Genomic DNA, 26,955 nt, shown 5'->3' on the forward strand with positions numbered 1-26,955 from the left:
CGCATTGGTTAGGAGTTGGCTTGGGACACCAGCTCTAAACAGCAGGGCCCTGGTTCGGATCCCACATGAGGGCCAGTGACGCTGCACCCTGTACAGCTAAGATGGTGAACAGCTCAACCTGGAACTGGGCTGCCGTGGGTCGCTGGCGACAGCATAGGCTGCAGTGGGACTGGTTGGCAGCGGGCGTGAGCTTTTGTGAGTTGCCGTGAGCCACTGTGAGCGGCCATCCAGTGGCCAGCGAGCGACTGCCTCACCCGGGAAGAGCGTAATGATAATACCAACATGGGCCAGTGAAGCGACATCCTCCACAACTAGACTGAAGAACAAAAGGACAACTTGTCTGTTCCCCTTCCCTGATTCCCCAATAAAATCTTTAAAAATAAATAAATAAATAAATAAATCAGGGTTTTCAAACTTGGCACTTTGACATTTTCAGCTGGATAACTTTATGTTGTAGGGGGCTATCCTGTGCATTGTAGGATATTTAGCAACATCCTGGCCTCTACCCACTGGGTCGTAGCCAGTTGCACCTCCACCCCCAAATGTCTTCAGACATGTCCAAATGTCCCTTAGGGAACAAAATCACCCTGACTCAGAACCATTGATCTAATTTTTTTCATCTCAATAGCTCCAGGAGGCTGCTACTCATTTTACAAATGAGGCAACTAAGGCTTAGAGAAATACACGAAGTTGCCTAAGGCCACTGAGCTTACTAATTCACAGAACCAGAATGTAAACCCCCGATACCTGACTTGTAACCATTGCCCTTTATTACTTGGCAGAAGAAGAGAATCCATCAGTCCTTTGGCAGGGCCACCTGGGGTCCATGACAGGGTTGGGGCCTGCTTGGTCAGCCCTGGCCATCCATTGCCAAATTCGTTTGGAGCTACTGTAAACAGTGGCTGTTGCCTGTTTTCTGACTTGATTTGAACTGGAAGAAAATGTATTTTCCTGGAGCTGGCCTCCACAGGCCCCAGGCCTTTGTCATGACAGGGAAGTAAGTCCCACTGCTTCTCCTTCCTTCAGGCAGCCCTGTCGCCTGCAGACACCTGTGGGGAGAAGGAACAGGCGTGGGTGTGTTTTTCTGCAAATGGGGCCTTTCTAGGCTCATTGCCTATTTCCTCCCGCTCAGGCTGTGAGCCTGGGTTTATGGGATGAGTGCTCAAAATACCCATTTGTAATTTTACTTTTTTTTAAAACAATAACTTATGAAAAATTTAAAATGTAAAGCAAAGTGGAAAGAACTTGACAGTAAACACCTACATGGCTACCACTTAGATTCTATTATTATCCTTGTACTACGTTTCTGTTTCCCTTTTCTGGGACCTAGATCAGCGTCGTCTCTGGCCGGTGGGTCAGTGAGCACACCATACAGTCTCCATGAGAGAATAAATTAGTAACATAGACCGTGGTAATGAGACAAAGTTGGTCTTCATTAACGAGGGTGAATGGGGAGGTAAGGATCATGGGCGATCCTATCCATCACTATGAAAGCAAAACTAATTAAATCAAGTTACTAAGTTTAAAGTGGCATCCAGTATTTAATCCCTATCACCTTAAAGTGTAGAAAGAATACAAGTGCAATAGTTTTAAGCAATAAAAGTCATATACATTGCTTGACACAAAGAAGGCCACATTTGTGAAACCCTAAATGATTGTTCTTTCTTTCCCTCCTGTGGAACCCTCCTTTCTCTCAGAAATAAGAAAAGACCCTGGCAGACACTCTCACCCCTTCCTCAGCACTGTTGCTCCCTCCAGCCCAGATGCCGTGAGTGGGGGAACCCACAGTCACATCTTGAGTCCCCCTTCACCTTTCCCAGGTGGGACTTAGCTGCTGCTTCGGGCAGGAAGAGGATGTTCCCCCGCCGGAACCGTCGCATCAAACGACATCACATCACATCCCCTTTGGTATAAGTGATTCCAGACAATGGATACCTTTAATACAAAGTTTTTTTGTTTTTTTTTTTTTAGTTAGGAAAAAAATTGAAAGCGTTTTATTTTAAAATAATTTTGGACTTACATGAATGTTGGAAAAAAGGTACAGAGAGCTCCTGTATACCCCTTCCCCCTGCTTGCCCTTTTAACATCTTATGTAACAGTATAACCGCTGCTCCTTTTTTTCCTTATCTTTCACGACCTTCAAAAGTTTTGAAGAATACTGCTCACTTATTTTATAGAATGCTCCTCAGTTTGGGTTTGTCTGATATTTTCTCATGATTAGATTGTAGTTATGCATTTCTGGCAAGAGTCTCACAGAAACTAAGTGTCCTTCTTAGAGCATCATATCAGGAGGTACGTGATGTTCATATGTCTGATCACTGGTGATACTAGTCTTTTTTTTTAAATTTTATTGGGGAAGAGCCATGGTCATTGGTTACACATTGCTTTCATGCTACAATGGTATAGTTGACTCTTTAAGTAGGGAGCAGCTCACAGTGGCCTATGCGGGGATCAAACAGGCAACCTTGGTGCCATCAGCACCTTGCTCCAACCAACTGAGCTAACCGGTCACCCCTGGTGATACTAATCTTGATCACTTGGTTAAGGTGATCAAGAAACATTACAGTTTCTCCCCTGTAATGTTATTATTTTTTCCTTTGTAATGAATAAATATCTTGGGGGAGATACTTTGAGACTGTGCAAATATCCTGTTTCTCCTCAAACTTTTGCCTACTAATTGTAGTATCCATCCACAGATCTTGCCTACGATAGTTATTACAGTGGTGGTTTAATGGTGATTCTTCTGTTTTCTTCATTCCGTTTACATTTAATAATCAGAGCGCTTCTGTGAGAGAGCTGCCCCTCTCCCCTATTTATTTCTTTATTCAGTTATTTATAAAAAAAAAGATTCAGATATTTTATCTTATTATGGATTATAATCCAATACTATTGTAATTTCTTTGGTTGCTCAAATTGTTCAAGCTTTAGACATTGAGCGCTCATTACAAAAGTTTTTACTGTGAAAGTTTTCAACCATTACAGAAAAGCTGGACAGATAGTACAAAGAAAGCCCATCGGCCCTTCACCCAGATTCAGTAATTCTTAGCATTTAATTATATTTCCCCTACCCCTCCCCTACAGTGTTTTCACAAATGCACCATCTGTTGTTTTGTTTTGTTTTACTAAGGTTCATTTGCAGTTAATCTGTCCCTGTCATTAGAGGTTGATGGTAAAATGTAAGTGGCCAGTTCTTTGTTCCCTGGAGACTGTGTACTGGCTGCCCTAGTCAGAGCCCAAGTTCATTCCTCACTGTGCCCCATGATTTTTTAACAGCTTCATTGAGCTGTAATTCACATACCACACAGATCACCTATTTAAAGCACACAATTTCGTGGTTCTTAGTATTTTCACAGATAGGTACAACCATCACCACATCCAGTTTTAGAACATTTTCATCACCACAAAGAGAAACCCCATGTCCTGTAGCTATTATCTGCCCTCCTCCCCAGTAAGTCCTACACAACCACTAATTTACTTTCTGTCTCTATTGATTTGCCTATTCTGGACATTTCATATAAACGGAATAATAAGCTATGTGGTCTTTTGTTGCTGGTTTCTTTTAGCATAATATTTCCAGGGTTCTTCCATGCTGTAGCATTAATCAGTACTTCATTCCTTTTTATGGCTGAATAGCATTCCATTGTATGGTTTTACCGTATTTTGTTTATCCATTCATCAGTTGATGGACATTTGGGTTGCTTCCACCTTTTGGCTGTTGTGAATAGGGCTGCTATGAACATTTGTGTATAAATTTTTATTTGAACACCTGTTTTCAGTTCTTCTGGGTATATATCCAGGAGTGGAATGGTTGGGTCTTATGGTAATTCTATATCTAACATTTTGAGGAACTGCCAAACTGTTTTCCACAGTGGCTGCACCATTTTACATTCATGCCAGCAATATACAAGGGTTCCAATTTATCCATACCCTCACCGATGCTTGTTAGTTTCCATTTTTTTAATTATAGCCGTCCTATTTGGTGTGAAGTGCTACCTCATTGTGGTTGTGATTTGCATCTCCCTGATGACTAATGATGTTGAGCATCTTTTCATGTGCTTTTGGGCATGTGTATATCTTCTTTGGGGAAATGTCTACTCAAGTCCTTTGCCCATTTTTTAATTGAGTTGTCTTATTATTGTTGAATTGTAAGAGTTTTATATATACGAGGTCTGACAATTAAGTTTGCGAACTTGTTGCAACGATGTTGCTAACCTTTTTTGATATCGGAGGGATTATTCATTATGAATTTGTACCAACTGGACAAACAGTTAACCAAGTTTACTATTTGGAAATGCTGAAAAGGCTGTGTGAAAAAGTCAGACAACCTGAACTTTTCGCCAACAATTCATGGCTGTTGCATCACGACAATGCACCAGCTCACACAGCACTGTCTGTGAGGGAGTTTTTAGCCAGTAAACAAATAACTACATTGGAATACCCTCCCTACTCACCTGATTTGGCCCCCAATGACTTCTTTCTTTACCTGAAGATAAAGGAAATATTGAAAGGAAGATATTTTGATGGCATTCAGGACATCAAGGGTAATAGGATGACAGCTCTGATGGCCATTTCAGAAAGAGTTCCAAAATTGCTTTGAAGGGTGGATTAGGCAATGGCATTGGTGCATAGCTTCCCAAGGGGAGTACTTCAAAGGTGACCGTAGTGAAATTCAGCAATGAGGTATGTAGCACTTTCTCTAGGACGAGTTCGTAAACTTAATTGTCTGACCTCCGATATTCTAGGTTCTAGGCCCTTATCACATATAGGATTTACAAATATTTTTTTCCCATTCTGTGGGTTGTCTTTTCACCTTCTTGATTGATAGAATCTTGGGGGACACAAAAATGTTCAATGTTGATGAAGTCTAGTTTATCTACTTGTTTTCTTTTGTTGCTTATGCTTTTGGTGTTATATCTAAGAAACCACTGTCACATTTGAGTTCATGAAGATTTACCCCTATATGCTAAGCATTTTATAGTTTTAGCTCTTCCATTTAGGTCTTTGATTCATTGAGAATTAAATGTTTTACAGGGCGTGATGAAAGAGTCCAGCTTCCTTCTTTGGCACGTGGCTACCTAGTTGTCCCAGCTCCATTCGTTGAAAAGACTCTTCTTTTCCCCATTGAATAGTCTTGACATCTTGTTGAACACCAGTTGATCATAGATGTTTAGGTTTATTTCTGGACTCTCAATGCTGTTCCAGTGCACACATCTTTTTGTTGTTGTTGTTGTTAACTTTATTGGGGAGCAGTGTGTTTTTCCCAGGACCCATCAGCTCCAAGTCAAGTTGTCCTTTCATCTTAGTTGTCGAGGGCGCAGCTCAGTTCCAAGTCCAGTCACCATTTTTTTTTTCCCAATCTAGTTGCAGGGGCGCAGCCCACCATCTCATGTGGGAGTCAAACCAGCAACCTTGTTGTTAAGAGCGTGCACTCTAACCAACTGACCCACCCAGCCACCCCTAGTGCATACATCTTAAAATCATCCAGGCACAAGGTTTGTCCTGCTCTCAGGGAGCATTCATTTGGTCTAGTAGGAGAGGTCAGACATAAACCACCAGGAACTGGGAAGTGCTGGGAAGCGGTAAAGAATAAGCATTTATGAAAATACCTAGGAAGGAGCAGTGCTTCAGGCTGGGGCAATCGTTGTGGAGTGGGAGGCGGCCAGGAGCTGCCTGAAAGAGGTGTGGGCTTGGACGCGGGGGATGATGCCAAGTGTTTCCATTTGCGGGAGACACATTTGCCAAGGTAGAATAGAGCCTGTGGATGGCTAGAAACTCTCAGGTGAGGACGTGGGCTTGATTTGGAAGTGTCTAAGCAGAGCTAGACTTTTGGAGTGCCCATCTGTTGGCAGGATTGGCTGAGTCTGGACGGAGGAGCCTGGAAACAGGGGAACCGCTTAGGATCCTTTGGGTGACTGAGGTCTGGGGGAGCACCTGGGTGAGGCAATGGGAATGGTGGGGAGCAAGGGCTGTGAGAGACCTGTGCCTTCATGCCTCTCTGTTCTGCGGGCATAGGATGGGACAATAGCAGCACTTGAGGCAGGGTAGCGGAGGCCTGTACTGCCCACAGAGGCCTGTACACCTCTAATCTCAGCTGCTGCCTGCTCTTGGAAACCCATGCCAGCCTGCCTCCTCTGCAATACTTCCAGGCTGCTCCAGCCTAGGAAACTCCAAGCCTTCTCAGAGCTCCTGTTTGGCCAGTTCCTGCGTAGCTCAGTTTCTGTGTACTCCTGGCACACTCCTGGGTGCTGGGAGCATGGTAGATGCTTGGAGAATGCCCCTGGTCTGTTGTTTTCACTGGGCACCGCACGCTAAAGCCAGGGCTCCTTGAGGACAGAGAAGGAGATAGTGCCTGGGCTCAGTCAGTTGGGTCAAACTGCCTGCTGGGGGCCAGTTGTGTGGTCTTGAGAGAGTGGCTTTGCCTCCTAAGCATTGGATCTGAGCCCCTTCTTTGGAAGGGAAGATGGTCATGCCATTCCCTTGAGATTATGATGAACTTCAGGTGGTCAGCCCGGGGCAAGCACCCGGCAGGTAGGCTGCGCCCATAAAGTTGGCTGCTGTCCCTTCCTAATTTGGTAGCTCAGGGTCAGGCTGAGGATATGCAGGAATGTTTTAATTGGTGTGCTCCTCCTAAACGCCTTAGAAACTACTGGCAAAATGCTGGTGGCTCTGGTTGGCCTTTTCTCTGCTCATTTTCTCTGTACCAAGCCATGCTCTGGGGTGGTCCCCTCACTCACCCTCTGGTGGCCACCTCTCCCCCATTGCCTGAGTCCTCGTCGGTCCTCACTGTGATGGGCATCCCCACTTGTTTGAGGTCTTAGCCTTTCCTAGCTGAACAAGGAGTGTGCAGAGAAATTGACAGCTGGCCCCCAGGCAGCCCAGTACTTAACCTTGGAGTTGGAACAGAGAGATGTCTGTTTGTATTTCCATGAACGAGCAGGAACAGCTGGCCCACAGATAGCAGGCTAGGTCAGCTGGGGATTGATTGCCTTGGCTATTGGCTTTAAGCAAACACCCAGGGCCAGAGTCCCTTCCCCAGCTTCCCTGAAGTGGGTGGAAAAAGGATGAAGTCCCTGGCAGAGCCCAACAAGAACCACCTGAGAGCTGGAGTCCTGGTGTGGCTGTGCAGAGGCCTCTGGGGGAGGCAGCAGTGTGGAAAGGTGCCCCCTGGGGACCTGGAGGAGTGCCCCTGTCAGCACACCTGAGGATTGGGACGTTACCAAGCAGGTGAGAAGGGGTGGGCCTGTTTTCCTTCCAGAGGTTTCTCTACTTCATAAATAGGTTTCTCTTGGGCTTCTCCAACAAGTAGCTCCCAGGTATGAACTAAAATCAGGTTTCCTTTGCAAAAATTCTGTTTGCCTAGGACTGTTCAGGCACGCACAAATTGCATACGTGAACACAGGCTGATATTTCTGCACTAAAAGACTAACAGCATGAACTCCTCTCACTGCCAGGTGCCTAGCAGCCCCTGTGGGGGACATGGCATTTTCTGAGCAGAGCGTCCCCTGGCTATGGACATCTGCTTACCCTGAAGGTTTGATTTTTATTCTGATAACCTTTGTGTCCAGCTCTAATTCCATCTCCTGGTCTTCTTTTTTTGTTTGTTTGGGGTGTGTGTGTGTGTGTGTGTGTGCGCACGCGCGTGTGCACCATCAACCACTTTTTTGGCAAGTCTATGGAACAGTTGTCAAAATAATGGTTGTAAATGCACAGAGGAAACCAATTATATTGACTTATAGTTATCAGAATATTTTTTAAAAGCCCAACTTTTGCTATAGTAATCTGTGTTCTTCTTTATGGAAGCATTACTTAAACAGCCTTGCAGTAGGTCCAATAACTATTATAATTTAAAAGTAGTGATGAGCTTAAATAATATTCTGGCAGATCTGCAACTCTGTATTGTGTGATTCTGTTGACGACCAAGGCACAGGTATGAATAATTCTGTGGTTGTTGCTGATATTCATAAATAAAGGAAACAGAAAATTTCAGTTGTAGGTTAATGAAAATAAAGATATAATTTGTTCCCACCCAAGGTCACAGCCCCCCTGTTAAGAACTCCCAAGACAAGGGCCAGCTGAGTGGTGCATTGGTTGGGAGCTGGCTTGGGACGCCAGAGGGCCCAGTTCAGATCCCACATATGAGGGCCAGTGACACTGCCCTCTACAGCTAAGATGCTGAACAACAACTCAACCTGGAGCTGGGCTGCCGTGGGTCACCGGCAACAGCGTAGGCCGCAGCCCCTGTGGCAGTGGGTTGCCATGGGCTACCGTGTGTAGCCAAGCAGCCAGCGTGAGCGGCCAGCAGCCACAGTGAGCGGCCGTCTAGAAGCCGGCGACTGATCTGCCTCGCCCAGAAAGAGCGCAATGATGATGCCAACTTGGGTCAGTGAAGCAATGTCCCCCACAACTAGACTGAAGACCAAAATGACAGCAACTTGTCTGTTCCCCTTCCCCAGTTCCCCAGCACTGTTCCCATCCCCCCAATTCCTCAATAAAAATCTTTAAAAACAAAACAAAACAAAACTCCCAAGACAAGCAATAGCCATAGGAAATCATTTTTCTTTATCCTCTTTTTGCATTAACCATGATAACTCCCTGTCTCAGGCTTAGACCCTTCTCCTGGTCCTTAGCACCCCAGGAACTCCAGGGGGAACTTTAGAATAGCTTAAATATCCATGCACACATACTAGAGGGTGCACCGTGCCTACTGTCCCCTACTCTCAGGGTAAGGCTCTGGGCTCTGTTTTCTCCATGTGTTATGGGTTGAATTGTGTCCTCAAAAGAATATGTTGAAGCCCTTACCCCCAGAACCTCAGAATGTGACCTCATTTGGAGAAAGCAGCATTGCAGATATAATTAGTTAAGATGAGGTCATATTGGAGTCTCCTGTAGTCTTTTTTTTTTAAAGATTTTATTGGGGAATTGGGGGAGGGGAACAGAAAAGTTGCTGTCCTTTTGTTCTTCAGTCTAGTTGTGGAGGACATTGTTTCACTGGCCCATGTTGGTATTATCATTACGCTCTTCCTGATTGAGGCAGTTGCTCACCGGCCATTGGACGGCCGCTCACAGCAGCTCATGGCAGCTCACAAAAGCTCATGCCTGCTGCCGGCCAGCCCCACTGCAGCCTACACCGTCACTGGCGACTCAGGGCAGCCCAGCTCCAGGTCAAGCTGTTGTTCACCATCTTAGCTGTAGAGGGCGCAGCGTCACTGGCCCTCATGTGGGATCTGAACCGGGACCCTGCTGCTCAGAGCTGGTGTCCCAAGCCAACTCTTAACCAACACACCACTTGGCCGGCCCTCTCTTGTAATCTTAATCCAATTCGACGAGTGTCCCTATAAGAAGAGAGACGCAGAGGGAAGATGGCCGCTTGAAGACAAGAGACACAGGGAAACTGCCATGTGGAGATGCAGAGGGAAGAATGCCAGTGAATATGAAGACAGAAATTGGAGTGAAACCGAGGCATTCCAGTGATTGCCAAGGATTGCCAGCAAACATCAGAAGCTTAGAGAGAGGCATGGACAGATTTTCCCCTAGATCCTTCAGAGAGAACTCCGCCCCACTAACAACTTTGTTTTGGACTTCTAGTCTCTAGAACTGTCTTAAGTCCCCCTAGCTTGTGGTAATTTGTTACGGGCCCTAGAAGACTAATACCATGTGCCCGATGGGGACATTATGGGCCCAGGAGCCAGCCTGTGGGGCTCCCCTCCTTCCTGTGTGTTCTCAACTTGTCTCTTGCCCGAGGAATTTGGTTACCCTGTAGCCTCAACCCTGTGATCGCTTTGATCCAGGACTTCTCCCTGCTCTGTTTCAGGCCTGTCAGAAATGACAAAAGCATGCTGTGCCTCTGAGGACACGTAGGCAGAGCTTGTGACTTGAAATTAGAGGGCTGCCACTGGAAGTGAGAGGTGGAAGAGTAGGATGCTTTGCATCTCATCTCGGTTGGAGGTTTTGCATGGGTTTCAGCCTGGGAATGAGATAATGGTTTCCATTCAGCAAAGAGACAGGCAGGTATTTGGGTCCGCCAGAAGGGGCGTTTAGGTGAGGGTTCACTTCCGGGGAGAAGACCCCGCTGCCATAAGTAAGGCCTCCTATCTGTGCACCATGTGACACCTTTGGAGGGTACCACAAACAACTCTTGCTCACCCTGCAGCGAACTGAGATGCTGGGTATGTACCTGATGCATAATGTACCTGATGCTGGGTATGTACCTGACACTCAGTGCATGTTTGTGGAATGAATGAGGGCAATGAAGCCAAAAGTGGCTGCTTCTTACCCTTCTGAGGACAACAGCAGATGCTTAGCTCTGTGGCTCAGCAGGGATGTGCCGTGAGATGAGCCATGGGGCGACCAGGATTGACTGCTCCTCAAAGGGCACAGACAAGAAAGGCTACAGGAATCTGAACAAGGGCTGTAGGGTTTTGGAGAGTCACACCAAAGAATCTGAGCGGAGGCCATGAGGACAAGGTAGGGAGCCCTTGTTTGTCTAACTCTTACTAAATCCTCCTTATGAAAGGATTGCTGGAATAAATTCACGCGTGATCCCAAACCGTACTCCTCTAAACGTTATATTGTACTGTCAGTGTGTCTACCGTTTGCTTCTACTTCTTTCACCTAATCTTGCTGTAACCCTTTCCAGGTCATTTGTCATTTTGACATTAACTGTGCCTGGAGGTGCCATTGTTGGCCATTCCTCAGGAGTTGGAGTCCTTTCTGGATTTCCCATGGTTTTAGTTGGTGTAAGCCACTTTGCAGAGGCAGGTGTCTCAGGTGAGACCTGTTCAGTGCATGCGCCTGCGTGTGGCTGAGAGGCCAGCAGGTTAAGGCCTGGGGGTCACACCACAAGGCCTTAAATTCCAGCCTGGGGAGGCTGGGCATTATTCCATGCACTGCAATGAACTCTTGAAGGTTAGTAATTGTGTAGTGGACACCCGCCATGTTCTGAGGACAGTGCTAGCCCAGGGACACCAAGATGCTTACTGAGAGCTGCAGTCTTCATAGGAGTAACCGTCCCCCTGTGATACAAAGTGGAATGAAATGCTGAGGGGAGGCAATGGGGTCAATTTTGAATGGGAGTTGAAGGGGGAGAAACTAGAGGGTTCCTAGAAGTGGGTGCTGGGCCTCTGTGGTAGACAATGTGCAGGAAAGGTGGTTCACATAAGAAGTTCCCAGAACAAGGCTGAGCAGCCAGCATACATCTGGGTTTCTGGTGACTGGAGCGTAAGTTTTGTGGAGGGGTGTGACGGCTGGTGAGACCGGAAGGGTAGTTGGGGCCAGATCATGGGTGACCTACAGTGCGACTTGGGTTTTTTCCTTTGGCATTAGGGAGCCATTGAAGGTTTTTGAGCAAGGGACTTGCATGGCCTGACCTACCCTGTAAGGACGATGACATCTCAGGTTGCAAGTGAAGGGAGTGAGGTAAGTCCCAGGAGACCCAAAGGCCAATTGGGGAAGCCCTTGTCACAGTCTTGGGCAAGAGTGGAGGAGAATGAAACGGGGAGAGCAGCGCAAGAGTCACCTGTAGAAGCAGACAGATATGGCAGGACAGCTGCTGACAGGGTGAGTTCCGGGGATGTTTGTCAAGCAGTAGCTTCCCTGGGGCTCCTGTCTCATCGGGCTGAGTTCCTTTGAGCCCGGCCTCATGCATAATGAGCCCCAGACACGCAGAGAGGTTCCTTCAGGTTTCAGACAGGCCTTCGAGGCTTCCTGTCTGAATCTTTCATCCTCTCTGCGCAGCATGACAGGTAGAGGAAATGTTGATGTCTCAGCTCACCTTATCTTGTTGCTATTATCATGTTTCTCGTATCATAGTAACAGAGATGTCAGGGCTGTTGCTAAGGGTTCCCTGGAATATTAATACCTGAGTGTAGAGCTGAGGGCTCGTACAAGGCCTCGGGAAGCTTCGGCTTGGTGGCAAGTATCCTTTTATATTTGTCCCTGCTTTTTCTCCCTCCTTTAGACCTCCTCTCCTCTCCTCCCCTGCCATCCAGCCCATGCACAGCTAGCTGTCTTGGGATGGCAAGCTCGGTGATAGAGAATGTGCAGCCTCTGTGCCCTCCCATGCCCAGGGCAGGCATGACTAAAGGGTCACTGCGTTCTTTCCTACAGAGGCCGCATGCAGACTCTGCACCCTTTCCAGTGTAGCTCCCTGGGCCTTAGCTCAGATTTGGCACTGGGATGAAGGCTCCTTTCCAGTCCTGCACAGGCCACCTGGGAAGGCTCTGGGCCCTTCCCCAAGCCCCTCGCCACAGGGCTCTTGCTCTGGTATGTGGGTGGGGAGCACAGTGGGTTTTGCTCGCCTCTTGTGTCTCCTGTTTGCCTCCTTATCTGGTTTTTTGGCCTTTCCACTGCTCACAAGTTTGAAAATCAGACTCCAAACAGCTCTGGGAGGGGTTTAGCCAGATATGGAGGTCAGGGTTGGGATTTTATGCCATTTGTGTCAGTTATATATTGTCACGATTATGCTGCATAACACGCACCCCTAAACTCTGGTTTACAACATTTATTTATTGCTTCTGAGTCTATGGGTCAGCTGGGCCATCCATTCCACTCATCAGGGCTTGGCGGCTGAGAGAAAACCGGCCACTGAGAGAAAACCCCTTGCAACTCATGTGGAGGATGCACTTTGGGTCTCTCTCAGCGCCCTGCACTTCCTCACTTGCAGGTGACTCCTGTTTGCCTTTGCCTTGGTGTCCCCTCCTAGACCCTGTGGTTTCCTTCAGCTCTTCCATTCCCCCCACCTCTTTCCCACCATTCCTTGTATCATTTCTTCTCTTCCTGCAAGGTCGTCTAGTCACACCACCCAGTTCTATCAGTGAAAGCTTCCCTGAAATAAAATCAAGGAGGTGGAAAATACTAGGTTCTAAAGGTGGGAGAGGTAACCACAGCTGGGGAAAGGTGTGGGTGAAAAGGAGCTGTCTTTGCTGGGACACTGCCTTTGTCCCTGTCCTGGTCCCACGTGGGTGGGGTAGAGACCCCATGGTGGTGCGTGTAATCCTTTCCTAAGGGGAGGTGGTTTCGCTCTTGGGTATCTTTTTCACAGTCCGCTACATCTTAGAGACTGCTGCAGGCTGGCGGTGTTTTCCACGCTGTTAAAGTGGTTGTGAGTTTTACAGGGTTGGGCGTCAAAGAGCAGAGTTTTCCTGGAGTAGTAGCCCTGTGGAGTTCCCAGGCCCCCAGGCATTTGCTCTCATTTCATCCCCATCATGTGCCTGTGGTGGAGGCAGAGACCCCGCCCTTTGCAGAGGAGAACACTGGGCTGCAGAGGTGTTAGGTGACCACCAAGGTTACTCGGGGTTCTAAGACCGGTGCTCCCTTTGCCAGATTGTGGGCCCACGAATTCATTAAAGGGGAAGAAGCCTTTTAAGTAGCCGCGAACGTTTGCCAAGAGGAGGCCTTCGTTTTAGTGATTAAAAGGACGGTACGCATTATTAAAATCAACTTATTGGGGATTTACAGATAGGTTCTTCCATCTTCGTGTTCCGACTTTGAAAATACAGAAATCCACAGTAGGCTGACAGAACACAGCTGCCTTCCTCAGAACTTCTTGTGAACAATTCTAGATGCATTTTGGAGAAAGCAGGCACTGGGCCTGCAGCTGAGAGCTTTGAGTGGCTGTGACTGTTTCTGTAGTAACAGTGGTCTCAACAATACATGAAAAAATAAAAAATACACTTCCTTTCTCTTTGGGGCATTTATCCTAAGGAGATGCTCAGAGATGGGCACAAAGAGGTATCTCCCAGGATGCCCATTTTAGTCTTGAATATAATAGAGCAAAATTGGAAATAATCAATGTGCCCCCCCAAACAGGAAACAGATAAACTATAAGATATCCAGAACACTGAGTTACAATTAAGAAGCATGTTTTCGAGGACTTTTAATAATGTGAGAAAGTACAGTGTGATGAGAAAACAGAGCAGTGTATGTAATAAAAGCCCAATTTTATTTAAAATCTCTATGTAAATTCCTAGAAAAAAATGGAAGACCTTACGTTAAGATGTCGAGTCTTCATCTGGGGATGGGTGATGAGTGAATTTAGGGTGTTATTTCTTTCTAGTATTTTTCTGTGCCCAGGAGATAACCATGTGAGGTTGCCCCAGAGTCAGCTGTGACTACAACACTGTCCTGCTGTGTCTAATGCTCCCAGGGTGATGAGCTTTTGACTTTAGGGAGATAAGAATTGGACCTCCCTGTAAAAATGTGTTTGTTTTCTCAGCTCTGCCTCAGAATGTTGCCTGGGGCTCCATCCGCCAGGAATTTTCTCAGGAAATCATCACCAGGCAACTCCTGTCCTGTCCCCACTGCCCTCAGTAGGGTCCCCTGAGCCCCTGTGCCGCAGGGTTTAGAAGCATTCAAGAGGGTGCACCCTTTGTTGGGTTTATGTTGCCCAGAGGGTGCAGGCGGCACCTGGAGGCCTTGTGGGCACACTGGTCACTGGGGAGGTGGCTCAGCTGTCAGATGGAGCCCCTGGGCACAGCTACCCGCTGGGGAATCCTGAGGCACAAACTGCCTGTGAGTGAACAAGTCACAGAGGTGGTTCGAGCCCATCTTTGTTCTGAGCACGTCTGGCTTGTCTGAATTCTTGTCCGGGAAAGGCCATCTCTGATTAAATCAGTTCAGTGGAACAGATATTCACTGAACAACTACTTTGTAGCTGGTCCTGTGCGTGGATGGAGAGAAAAGGAGGACACAACCCCCCGGGGGAGCCCACAGTCTAAGGGGAAAGGAGAGAGGGAAACATGTCAAAGAAGGAAGACCTCTGGGACCGGTTCTCAGGTAGAATGTTCCCCTCCCCCAGGACCGGCTTCACTCCCCAGCAGAACACACATACACATACATACCACCCCATCCCCACACATACCACCACCCTGACACGCACGCACACACGCGCGCACACACACACACACACACGCACACACACGTGCACACACACACGCACACACCCTCTCCCTCAACCTCTTTCTCTCACAGCCGGAAGGACCTCAGAGACAAGGCTGGCCCACGTGGCCCTCCTCTCCTCGCATATGGAGGAAGATTAAGCTCCACACAGCCCTCTTCCCACAAACCTGCTGCCTCTGCTGCCTCCCCTCCAGGCCCTTGGCCAGCGCCATCCTTCCCCTTGTGAATGTGTGGGTTCTCCTTCCCTGCTTTTTACTTACCTTCGTTAAGCCTCTGTTTTGTTCCCTCATCATGTGCTTTCTGTCCAAGACAGATTGACATTTATTAATCCAAGGATGCGTCCATATTCAGCTCGCATGACACTGCTCTTTGGAGGTTTTAAGGACCCAGCTCTTAAGAGGGCATGGGTCACAACGTAGCAGGGCCTTGGAAAGGGGCCCTCCTCAAGACCGCCACTAGATGAGGAGCAGAGCCCAGAAGGGGTGTGTGGGGTGGTGGTGAGCACACAGCTTGACAGCAGAGCCACCTGGTCAAGGAGGTGTGAAAGACCAGGGACAGGGGTTGGCTGGCGAGTCAGGGAGCTGGCAGACAGCTCAGACTGAAATGATTTGGAGAGCCTAAGCTGGGTTTGTTGGCAGTTTCTTAACACGTGGCTCCTCTCCCACTGTCTGTCTCGAGGTTGCTCTCTGTGAGCAAAAGATAGCTGTGTCTTAGGAGTTGCCAGCCACAGCCCAGCCATGCACAGCAGCCCCTGGGTAGAGGCCTGGGTTCTCACTTGGAGCCGCCCTGTGAATGAACTCAGCCACAAACAGCATCATTGAAGACCCTGCCAGCCAGTACTCATGTCCCCAGGCCTCGGGAGGTGACATCCTCCCATCTTCCTAGATCTCTCTGTAGTATTTGACTCTATGGGCTCAACTTCCATGAAGCTTGAGGAGTAAGAGGAGTAGGGGGCACGGGGACGTGCTCCTCTTCCTGGGCCTGGCAGCTAGGCTGGGGTGAAGGCTTGGATCCCACTTCCCAGGCTGGAGCAGCCGCCAGCCACCCGCCACCCGCCCCAGGACTCTTCTCTACTCCCCTGCCTGCCACCTGTGCCTCCCTCCTGCAACTTGGCAGGGCGGAATCAGTCATTGGAATTGTACAGGGCAGTCTCCAGCCTATCCGTCTTAGCTCCCTTGGGTACCGATGAGGAAACTGAGGCCCAGGGACGATAACTGATTTGTCCCTGATCTTCCAGTAAGTTTGCATGAAAGCCAAACTTTCATGGGTTTTTGGGGTTTTTTTCTCCTAGTTGAGTTTTATCTCTGCCTTCCCCACTGCTTCAAAACCCTTCCCTCCGAACTTACCGCACAGTGACCCGATGCAGAGAAAGTAACATTGGTTAAGGGTTAGTAGATTGGCATAGTTAGATGTGTGAAGTTTCTTAACCTCTCTCTTTTCCATTGAACGGAAAAACAATTAGATTTAGGAAGAACAGAATACAATATCCTGTGGGTGGTTGCAGAGTCGTTTTGGCTGAAGTTAAAAAAACAAAGAAAAAACAAAGAATAGCCCTCAAAATGGGTCAGAGGACAGATAAATGTTAGTTCGGGGGCTCCCTTGCCAGTGATCCCAAAACTCTGGCCACAGTAGGAAGTTACCTAAAGGGGGGAAATGAGGTATATCCCTAGAGAATCATTTGGGGTGATTCGTTTGGGGCTGTGAAGAGTTGCTGCGTCTCTACGTTTGTGTGCCGCTGTCTTCTGGATGTCCCCACCTGTCCCACAATGAAGGAGGTGAAGGTTTGAGTATGAGAGCACAGGGTCCCTTCCTTTTCCTGCCTCTTTCCCCTGCCCAGCTCCGCATCCTTTTGGCTCAGAAGCTTTGGCAGAAGATGGACATCACACCCTGAGGTTCCCTGGCTTGCCCCTCCCTTCTGGGGTCACCAGTGGTGCTCCTTGCTTCTGAGGGGGTGCCTGGCAGAAAAGAGGGTCCACTCCATACTCAGTGCCCAGCTGCCCCCGGATGGACAGTTAGGCTCAGAGCCTTCTAGTCCTAACAGCAGTGGCCTGAGACATGGCGCCCCCTGCAGGCCAAAGCAGGCACAGCAGCATCTGTGAGACAATGACAGGTGGCCGGCTGTAGGGGCACCCAGTTTACCCAGGGAACAGCCTCTCCCAGTCAGAGAGACCATCACTTCCATTTCATGAAGCTGCCAGAATACAGTCGTTTCCTCTTTCACTTTCCATGGTTTAGCTTTCTGTGGTTTCAGTTACCTGCAGTCCAAAAATATTAAATGGAAAATTCCAGAAATAAACAATTTATAAGTTTTACGTTAGTAGCATGATGAAATCTAGTGCCGTCCCACTCCATTCCACTTGGGACATGAATCAATTGTTCAACCCACTAGTCTCTTAGTAGCTGTCTCGGTTATCAGACTGACTGTCCCAGTATCGCAGGGCTTGTGTTCAAGTCACCCTTATTTTACTTAATAACGGCCCCAAAACGCAAGAGGAGGCATGCTGGCAGTTCACGTATGCCAAAGAGAAGCTGTAACGTGCTTCCTTTAAGTGAAAAGTTGAGTGCAGCGCAATAAGATATTTTGAGAGATTAACTATATTCACATAACTTTTATTATGTGGTTTTAGTATATTGTTATTGTTTTATTTTATTATTGTTGTTAATCTCTCACTGTGTCTAATTTATAAGTGACACTTGATCATAAGTATGTATGTATAGGAAATAACATTGTATATACAGAGTTTGATGCTCTCTGTGGTTTCAGGCATCCATGGGGGGAAGGAGTCTTGGAACATATCCAGCATCCCAGATAAGGGGAGGGGCTACTGTATTTTTAAAATAAAAATAAAGAAACAGGGCTGTAGTGTGTTTTAAATGTTTGCTTGGAATAGAGTAATGCTTTTCACACCCACCCAGCAGTGTGACTGTGCCATTTGCAGGATAATAGAAATTTAAAAACAAAACAAAACAAACCATAGTGCATAGAAGTGGGACATCTGTTTAAAGTTGTTTGATAAGTATCATTTTTTTATGCCATCTGCGTTTTCCTGAATTGTATGTTAGCTTCATTTGGGAGAAGGTCAAGACTTTCAATCTGAGGAGCCCTTTGATGATGGTGGCACCCCGTGCTGGGCCTGGCCATGGGGTCTCCACACATGTCTCTTTCCCTAAGTGGTCCACAGTGGAGACTGGGTGCCTGGATGTGCCCAGTGGGATAGAGAGACTCCTGTGGTCAGGGTGGTAGGCTTGGTCCCTGTGTGGGTCGGTTAGCTGCAGCGTGCACGCTGACCCCTGCTGGTTATCATGGAAATGGGTGACATTGGCTGGAACAGCCTTTCTCAAACCATAGGCTGGGGGGCCCAACGGGTCAGGGGGGTCTACAATGTCAAAACTATTTTTATCATAATAACGAGACATTTGGTCCCATTTTCTCACATAGGTACATAAGATGAAAAGTTCATTGATACAGTTTCAGATACCACATTATAACTAATCTTTAAGAAACAACTAAATATTGAGTTTTGGGCAGTATGAAAGAAGAATAGCCACAATTATCTGAAAAGGCTATTAAAATGTTCCTCCCCTTTACAACCTTAGTATATATCTGTGAGACTCTGGATGTCCTTTGTGCACTTTAACAAAACCACATATCACAAAAAAATTGAATGAAAAATCAGATATGAACATCCAGCTGCCTTTTGTTAAGCCAAACATCACATCGATTTGTAAAAATGTAAAACAATGCTATTATTCTCACTAAGGTGTTTTGGTTTTTTTTAGATTTTTTTTTTAATTGGGGAATTGGGGGGATGGGAACAGTGCTGGGGAATTGGGGGAAGGGGAACAGACAAGTTGCTGTCCTTTTGTTCTTCAGTCTAGTTGTGGAGGACGTCGCTTCACTGGCCCATGTTGGTATTGTGATCATTGCGCTCTTCCCGGCTGAGGCAGTCGCTCACTGGCCATTGGACAGCCACTCATGCTGGCTGCCGGCCACTCACGCCAGCTTCCGGCTGCTCACGGTAGTTTACGGCTGCTCACAGTAGCTTACGGCAGCCCAGATCCAGGTCGAGCTGTTGTTCATCATCTTAGCTGTAGCAGGCGCAGCGTCATTGGCCCTCATGTGGAATCTGAACTGGCGGCCCTGCTGCTCACAGCTCGCGCTCCCAAGTTAACTCTTAACCAATGCACCAGTCGGCCGGCCCAAGAATTTTTATAACAGTTTAATGAGATATAGTTCTCATACCATAAAATTCACTTTTAAAGGGTACAATTCAGTGGTTTTGTGTTTTCACAAAATTGTGCAACCATCACCACTATCTAATTCCAGAACACTTCATCACCCCAAAAAGACACCCTGAACCCTTTAGCAGTCACTCCCCATTCCTCCCTTCCTCCCACCTCAGCTCCTGACAACTGCAAATCAACTTTCTGTCTCTTTGGATTTGCCTATTCTGGACATTTCCTGTAAACTGGACCTTACAGTATGTGGTTGTTTGTGACTGGCTTCTTTCACTTCCCATAATGTTTTCAAGGTTCATATACGTTATAGCATGTATCAGTGCTTCCATTGTTTTTATGGCCAAGTAATATTCCATTGTATGATATGCCACATTTTATCCATCCGTTGAATTGTTTCCACTTTTTGGCTATTATGAATAATGCTGTTACGAACATTCATATACGAGTTTTTGTGTGGGTGTATTTAGTTCTGTTGAGTATATACTTAGCAGTAGTTTCTGGGTCATGTGGTAACTCTGTTTAACATTTGAGGAACTGCTAGACTAATACCGAACCTCAGTAGTTTAATTTTAAGGGTGCAAAGGAGTCCTATGTTTGAGAGCCACAGACAGCCTAGATGGGATTAGACCAGGGGAATATGGATAACTCAGTACAGTTCCTTGTCTTTGCTCCTGGTGTTGAGAATCCCTCAAACTCATCTCTCTCTTACCCCTACCCTACCTGCCTACCCCCCTCAAGTCTTTGGTGGCAAGGAGAAAGCCAACTAAGCCACACTGTACAAGTTAAACCACCAGGAAGTGCTGGAGCAGGGTCACCTCCCTACAGGATTTCCGAGGGTGCCATTTTTATTGCATTCCTGGTGGACAGTGTCCCCTGCATTGTGCAGGGTGGGGGTCCTGGTGCAGCTCTTGCTCCCTGCCCTCTTTCCTGCTCTGGAGAGCACTGTGATCGTTGGCAGAACCCCTTGGGGAGCAGAGTCTGTGAAGACCTTGTTTGCGGAGCTGAGGAAGGTGGCTGGCTTCAGCCACCCCCATGTGCCTGGGGCTGCTGCTGCTGGTCCCCCACGGCTGGGAGTGGTGTAGGGTCTGCCCAGGCTGTCTAACCATCCCTACCCCACCCCCACCCCCGGGCCCCTCCTGCTAGGCAATGTGCCAAGCACAACAGGGGCTGTACTTGGAAGTAGATCAAATGCCCTCCAGGGCTTGCCAGCCAAGTTGAAAATTACTGTGGTTGCCTCTTCTTTCTGGTTCTAACCCTTTAATGTCCTGCCAGTCATGTCCAATCTTGTCACTTAGCCACATGATCCACCTAGCTGCCCTTTCCAGTATTATGAGCCTTTTGAAAGAGGAGCTTGGAGGTAACAGTCTTTAGCCGGAAGAGTGATTCTGATGGTGAGATTCCAGGCGTCAGCAGGGATATCCAATGGGGATAGGTTGGAAGTGCCAAGTGTTTGGAGCCTAAGGGGCCCTGCCTGCCATCTGCACCCCAGCCAATGACGTGTTCTTTCTTTTTCCTCTTCTCACCTCAGATGTGACTCCCCACTCTGGCTGGGTGCTCCAAGCATGGCCGACACCATCTTTGGCAGCGGGAGTGATCAGTGGGTTTGCCCCAATGATCGGCAGCTTGCCCTGCGAGCCAAGTGAGTACCTCCAAGGCCCAGCCAGGTCTACCCCTCCCTCCCTTCCCTGCCTCCCTCATTTCAGTCACAAGATTCAGTCCCAAGGACCCAGAGAGAGAAGCTGGGAGACAAGTGCCTGTCTAATAAACACCATCCTCCATGCACTGGGCTGGGCACTGAACAGCCATTCACGTATTTAACCATCGCAAGGAATTTATCTTCATTTCTCAGTGAGGAAAGGGAGGTTCCTTGCCCAAGTCACTTACTTGTAATTGTCAGGGCCGGTACCACACCCAGATCTGTTCTTTCTATCACAGCAGGCGGCAGGGAGCCAGACTACTTCATGTGCCTCCTCTGTTAAGAGCATAAACCTCCCCTGTCATTGAGCCTTCAGTCCCTGAGCCCCTGGAGGCTGGGAGCCTTTGATCCCTGGAGGCCCACTTCATAGCTGAGTGCCTGGCACTGACAGACAGGACAGACTGAAGGCTGAAGGCTCGTCAGATGCATGAAGGGCTGCCCCCTGGCTTAAATAGACAGCCAGCCTTGATGCTTCCTAGGGTTCCTTCACGCTCCTGTCAGGGTCTCTCTGGTTTTGGCTTCTCCCCTTGGGGTCCTGGTTTTCTTGTTATCCCTCAGCCTGGTGACCCCTCAGCTTCAGTTTGGTCAGGCCGTCTCCACCCACCGTCCCCCTGTGGCTGGAAACCAGGGGCTCCCAGATGCCTCTCCTGCCTTCCTGTCTCCCTATCTGTCCAGGAAGTTGGGGATCCCTGGAGTCAGATAAGCCCAAGAGTCCCCTTCATCCATCAGACAGTGCCAATTACGGGAGCCAGCATTTTCCAAATGGGAGTGAGTTCAAAAAATTTGCAATTAGATGTTATGAGCCTGCAGGGACACAGAGCTGAAACATCAAAGGAGGAGGGAAAAATTAATCCAATATGACCAAGCAGAGTGGAGTCCTGCGTGATTTGCAGGAATCTTTGTCCAACAATTACTTTGTCCCTGTCACTGGGATGGCTCAGTCCTGGCAAGGGGAGAGACCCGGGAGGAAACCAGCCCCTCTCCCTCACTCCTCTGATTGGCAGGAGAGAAGATATGTCCTCCTTGGCTGGGTACAAGGAGCGAGGGAGAGCTGTGCTCTTACAGGAGGGCCTGGCGTGACCCCTGGCTACCCCTCTAGTGTTCCCTTCAGTTCTCCCTGACCTTGTCTTGTGCACAGCAGCAGCCAAAAGCTGTTGTAGCGCCTTTGAGAAGAGCAAATGCTTTTATCTCCTCCCCGGGGTGTGCTGCCTTGTAATGCCAGGCTCCTTGTAATGTAATGCCAGCCTCCTTGTAATGCCAGGCTTTGTAAAGGAGAGTACTACAGATCCCCATACCCAGACACTGCATGGAGAGTTCCTCTGGGAAGCCTGGGGAAATTACCTTCTCTGGCTCTAGCTCAGGTCCATCCTCCAGCCACCATCAAACATTTTCCAAACCCGTACTGTGTGCCAGGCACTGGTTGCACAGCAGCAAATGAGACCAACGTGGTCTCTCGTCTTAAGGCACTGATGGAGAGGAGTGAGTTCTATACACATAATTACCCATGTGCTTTGACAGTGGAAACAGGCTGTGGGGGTGAAGGGGGATCTAACTTAATCTGGGGATTAGGAGAGGCTTAGCTGAGAGTGTGATGCTTACCTTGGGTTCTGGAGGAGGGGTGAATGTTAGATGGAAATATGGGGGAGGAGCTTCTAGGCAGAAGGAACCGTATGTGCAAAGGCCCTGGGGCAAAAGGACCATGGCATGTAGAGAACCTGTCAGGAGGCCAGTGTTGACTTGAATGCAGAGAGTGAGCGAGTTGTTGAATGGAGTGAAAGGAAGATGGAGAGGTGGGCAGGGGTGAGATGGGGCAGGGCCTGGTCCTCCAGAGACTCGCATTCTGAAGAGGAGACAGAGGGTCCCAACTTGCCTCAAAATAATGTTCAAGCATAATGTTTAAGCCCAGTGATGGAGCTATGCCCAGGTCTTATGAAAACTCTCAAGATGGACTGTTAACCCATCTTGGAGAGGATGAGGAAAAGCCTCCTGGTGGATCATGGCTCAAGTCTTTAAAAGAATAGGAATGAGCCAGTGGAAAGAGGGTTTAGGGAGAGGGACAGGTTCCCCAGGTGGAGGGAACAGCATAGCAAAGGTGTGAAGACCTCACGCAGCCCAGCGCTCAGGGAACTCGGAGCAGTTGTTGGTAACTCATACCGTGTGAGGCCAGGGGAACTGAGAGACGGGCACCATACAGGGGCTGGACAGAGGGGTGCTGGGCACCACTGAAGGTTCTCCCTTGGGGATTGCAGCCCGTCTATATCTAGCAGCTTGAGCCGGCCCCCTTTGGCTGTGTGGAGGGGCGTTGCACCCTGCAGGGAACAAGATGCTTGGTGGCAGCCGTGGCCTGAAGTGGGAGTCAGGGCCTGACTAGACAAGGAGGAGATCAAATGATGGAAAGTAAATTGGTGGCTTGGTGGGTGATCAGATGGAGGCAGGAAATGAGGCTCAGAGAATGGCCTGGGGGTGCCTGACAGGGCTGTCACCAGTGCTAGATGGTAGCTCCCTGGCTGGGAGGCCTGCTGACTCCTGCCTTGCCTTTAGAAAGCCATCTAACTGCGCTGTGCCTCTTTGCTCTCCTGAGAAATGAAGAGGCCTGCCTTGCAGGACGACAGGAGGTCCAGTGTGTATTGCGGGGGGCGGGAGAGGGGTGGGTAATGGGTCTGTGGAAGCCTTGGCTGAGGGCGGGCCCAGAGTGAGTTGGCTAGAAGCTGTGTTCACTGGTGCTGTGCCCTTCCTTCTTTGAGTGACTAGGTGAATCCCCCTTATTTCTATACCCCCCTAAGGCCCACCTGCGTGTTCCACCCGGCAGCATATCTCTAGCACCTAATGAGCCTGGCATCACAGTGACTGTTCAATAAATATGCATCGAATGAATAGCTCTTATAATTTTCCATTAAATAAATATTTGTGTAACTGATTGGGCACCAATCACCCCCCACATACTGTAATTCTTCAAAGCAGCAACTTTGCCGTCTTATCCACCTGTGTTCCCAGTACCTGGCACAGAGTGTCTCGGAGAAGCAGAGACTCAGGGCAGGGAGCTTGGGGTTTGGTCTGCTGCCGCCACTCCTTCCTCATCCAGGAGAGTAGAAAGGGTTTGAGTTCTTCCCCTCAGCCCCTGGGATCAGCCTCAGGAGGTGTCACTCCTAAAGCCCCGTGGAGTGGAGACGGCTGAGTGCCCTGGGCCGGGCCTCAGCCCCATCTCGCCATCTTGCCTATCCTTGCTACCTCCCCTCTCATGCAGTTTGGTTACCCTCCTGTCCTTGAACCCTCTAGTTTTCAAAATGCTGTGTATCTCCTTTTATCCTCAAGTTTCATTTTTAACCTAATTAGAGTTCTTTCCTAGTCCGTAATAAACTCCATCTCACTTGCTTATATAACTCAGATCTAGGCTTTCATTCTCCTCTTGATAATCTCCTGCGCACCCCCCCCCCTCAAAACCTCACGCGCCATGGCGGTGGCCTTCTCCATTTGTGGAGCGGGCGCCTCCCATGCTCCTGCCCGGAAGGTGCTAAGGTGGTGCTGCTGTGTCCGTGGGGCCCAGTAGCTGGAGGGTAGCAGAGCCAGCACTTGGCGCCTCATGTCTGCCCTGTTCCCTGAACTCCTCGCCCCCAACACGCAGCAGCTGGGCCCTCCTCAGACTGTTCTCAGGGGGGGCTTTGTGGATGTGGCAGGAGTGCTGGGGTTTGCATTGGGGTGGCCTCAAGGCCTCTGTGTTGTTCTCTCTCGAGGCTGCACACGGGCTGGTCTGTGCACACCTACCAGACAGAGAAGCAGAGGAAGAGCCAGTGCCTCAGCACAGGTGAGGTGGAGGCCATCCTGCAGGTCATCCAGAGGGCTGAGCAGCTCGATGTCATGGAGCAGCAGAGGATCGGGTAAGGGCTGCTCCGAGCTGGGGCAGGGGCGGATCGGTGAGAGGAGAGCAAGGGCACCGAGTGCCAGACGAGTGGGCTGGGAGACGAGCCCTGGGCCCTAAGGCTGGCTCTTCACCACGGGGAGCGAGTCGGCTCTGCCTGAACACTCCTGGAGTGCGGACCCATAACCCAGGCGGCAAAGCCTCAATACACCCCTCTGTAAGAAGGGGACAGCAGCTGAAGTGTGGGCCCCAGGCTGTGGGAGGATGAATGAATGGGGCAAAACACGTTAGGATCGTTCAGCTCTTCACTCTTAAGGGTCAGCTGTGGTCCAGCAGGGAGGGATTTAAGTCGAGGCCAAACCTGGGTCGTCCCATCAAAGACTCCAGTAGGAGACACTCTCCACATTGTTCTAAGTTCGTCTCCTGGTCTCCAGCGTCCAGAGCTGACCACTGTACGGTTCTCAGGCAGCTTTGTTGTATCTTTTTGTTTGTTTGTTTAATTACAAAAGCAATTTACACGTCCTCTAAAATTGGGAAAACACACAAAAGCACAAGTGGGAAAACACAAATGCAGTGTGTTGCTTTGGGCAGGAGTTAATTCGATTCTGATCTCCTTGTTCTTCTATTTATCTTTTTCTAGTAAATATATGATCATTTAAAAAAGTCAGACACTGTAGGAAGGCACAGCCCTAGAAAGTGAAAGTACCACTTCAAAGACCAATGCTATCCAAACATTTAATGTATATGCCTCAATGATACTGACCTGTTATTATCATTGTATTACAAAAAGGGTTAGACCACACAGACCAGTTGCCTATTTTTTGCTTTTTTCCCCACCTAACCGGGCTCTGGCCCTGTGCTGCCCAGGACCCTGCAAGGCTCTCTGCAGACCTCGCGCTGATGATTGACATGCCAGCATTGCATCCCTCGGACTCCCCCAGAAGAGGGTGCGGGGAGTGGTGGTGGTGTCTCATGTGGGCTCCCCATGCAGTGGGAACCCATCCGGGCTGCTGTCTTGGACTTTCCTGTGCCGCTCACATCGTCGGGCCCCCTCTGCGAGCACTGGGTTTGGCAGGGTGCAGAGTGACCCAAAAGGCAGTGCCTCAGGTTCATCATCTCAGAAGGAGGAGGTGCATCTTGTGTGTTTCGAGAGTTAGGAGGCACCGGGATGCACTGACAGGTGTCCCTGAGAACAAGTGCATCAGGCCAGGACTGAAGCTGGGTTTGCTCCCGAGTCCCTGCGGGTCCCTGGGTAAGGGTCGATGACCCCCGTGGAAGTCAGGAGTGCTTGCTTGAGGGCATGTGGGTAGAGGCAGCCTCAATGCCCAGTCTGCTCTCCCTCAGCCCCTAGCAAAGGCCTGATCACCTCAGGGGAGAGTGTGGGGTTGTCATGAGAGGGGGCCTGGGGATGGACCTGCGCTCCACCTCTTAGGAGTTGGTGTGACCCTGGCAAGTGACTTCATATCTTCTGAGCCTCAACCTTCCCATCTTTAAAATGGGGGGGGGGGAGGTAGCATCCTCCTCACTGGGGGCTTGTGACAATTAGAGGAGATCATGTATCTGCACTCTGCCCTTCATTCATTCAAGCATTTTCACTGCATGTCCATTGGGCACTGGTGATACAGCGGCCAGAAGTGGCTGCCAGTTTTGTGGAGATGGTAGCATTCCCTTACAAGTTGTCATGAAACAGGTCACAGTGGGGTGAGGGACCGTGGGACCCCCGAGGAGACGCACCTACGCCAGGCTTAGTGGGGTTCAGGGCAGGCTCCCGGGCACTCAGCATCAGAGGTTCAAAGAGGGGCTCTTTTTCTTTCTTTCTCCAGCTTCTTCATCTGTCCAGTTGCTCAAATGAAGAAGTTGCTACATCATCCTGGATCCTTTTTCCCTCCCCTCACCCCATGTCCATCCATGCTGCCTCTGAAATACAGCCTGTCCTAGCCTCCATCTCCCTGTCCTGGACCTCCCACCACCTCCTGCTGGCTTCCTCACCTCCACTCCTCTTGTAATCCTGAGTGAGCTTTTAAAAATGTCACTCAGATCGAATCACCCCTCTCCTTACAACTCCTCAGCAGCTTCACAGGGATCTTAGAGAATAATCCAAACTACATTTTGTGACCGATTAAACCCGTGTTATCTGGGCCCTCTTTACCCCTCCAGCCTCCTTTTCTCCCAGGCTCCCGCTCGCTTACAAGGCAGCAGCCACAATGGCCTTTTTACCATTCTAATGTGTCAGGCCCGTTCTCACCCCCGACCTTAGTTAGCACTTCCT

At 49.0% G+C, this 26,955-nt stretch overlaps 1 protein-coding gene across 1 annotated transcript in view; it reads left to right on the plus strand.

The window, feature by feature from the left end:
• Positions 1–26,955, plus strand: part of RPH3AL (rabphilin 3A like (without C2 domains)) — a 159,843-nt gene that overhangs the window by 31,479 nt on the left and 101,409 nt on the right. The window contains exons 2-3 of the mRNA XM_019650400.1: positions 20,663–20,773; positions 24,562–24,705. Coding sequence (XP_019505945.1) covers positions 20,697–20,773; positions 24,562–24,705 — 221 coding nt within the window. The 5' untranslated portion in view covers positions 20,663–20,696. The remainder of the gene's footprint in view (positions 1–20,662; positions 20,774–24,561; positions 24,706–26,955) is intronic.

The sequence above is a fragment of the Hipposideros armiger genome, unplaced genomic scaffold (genome assembly GCF_001890085.2).
Source record: "Hipposideros armiger isolate ML-2016 unplaced genomic scaffold, ASM189008v1 scaffold_141, whole genome shotgun sequence".
NCBI lineage: Eukaryota > Metazoa > Chordata > Mammalia > Chiroptera > Hipposideridae > Hipposideros > Hipposideros armiger.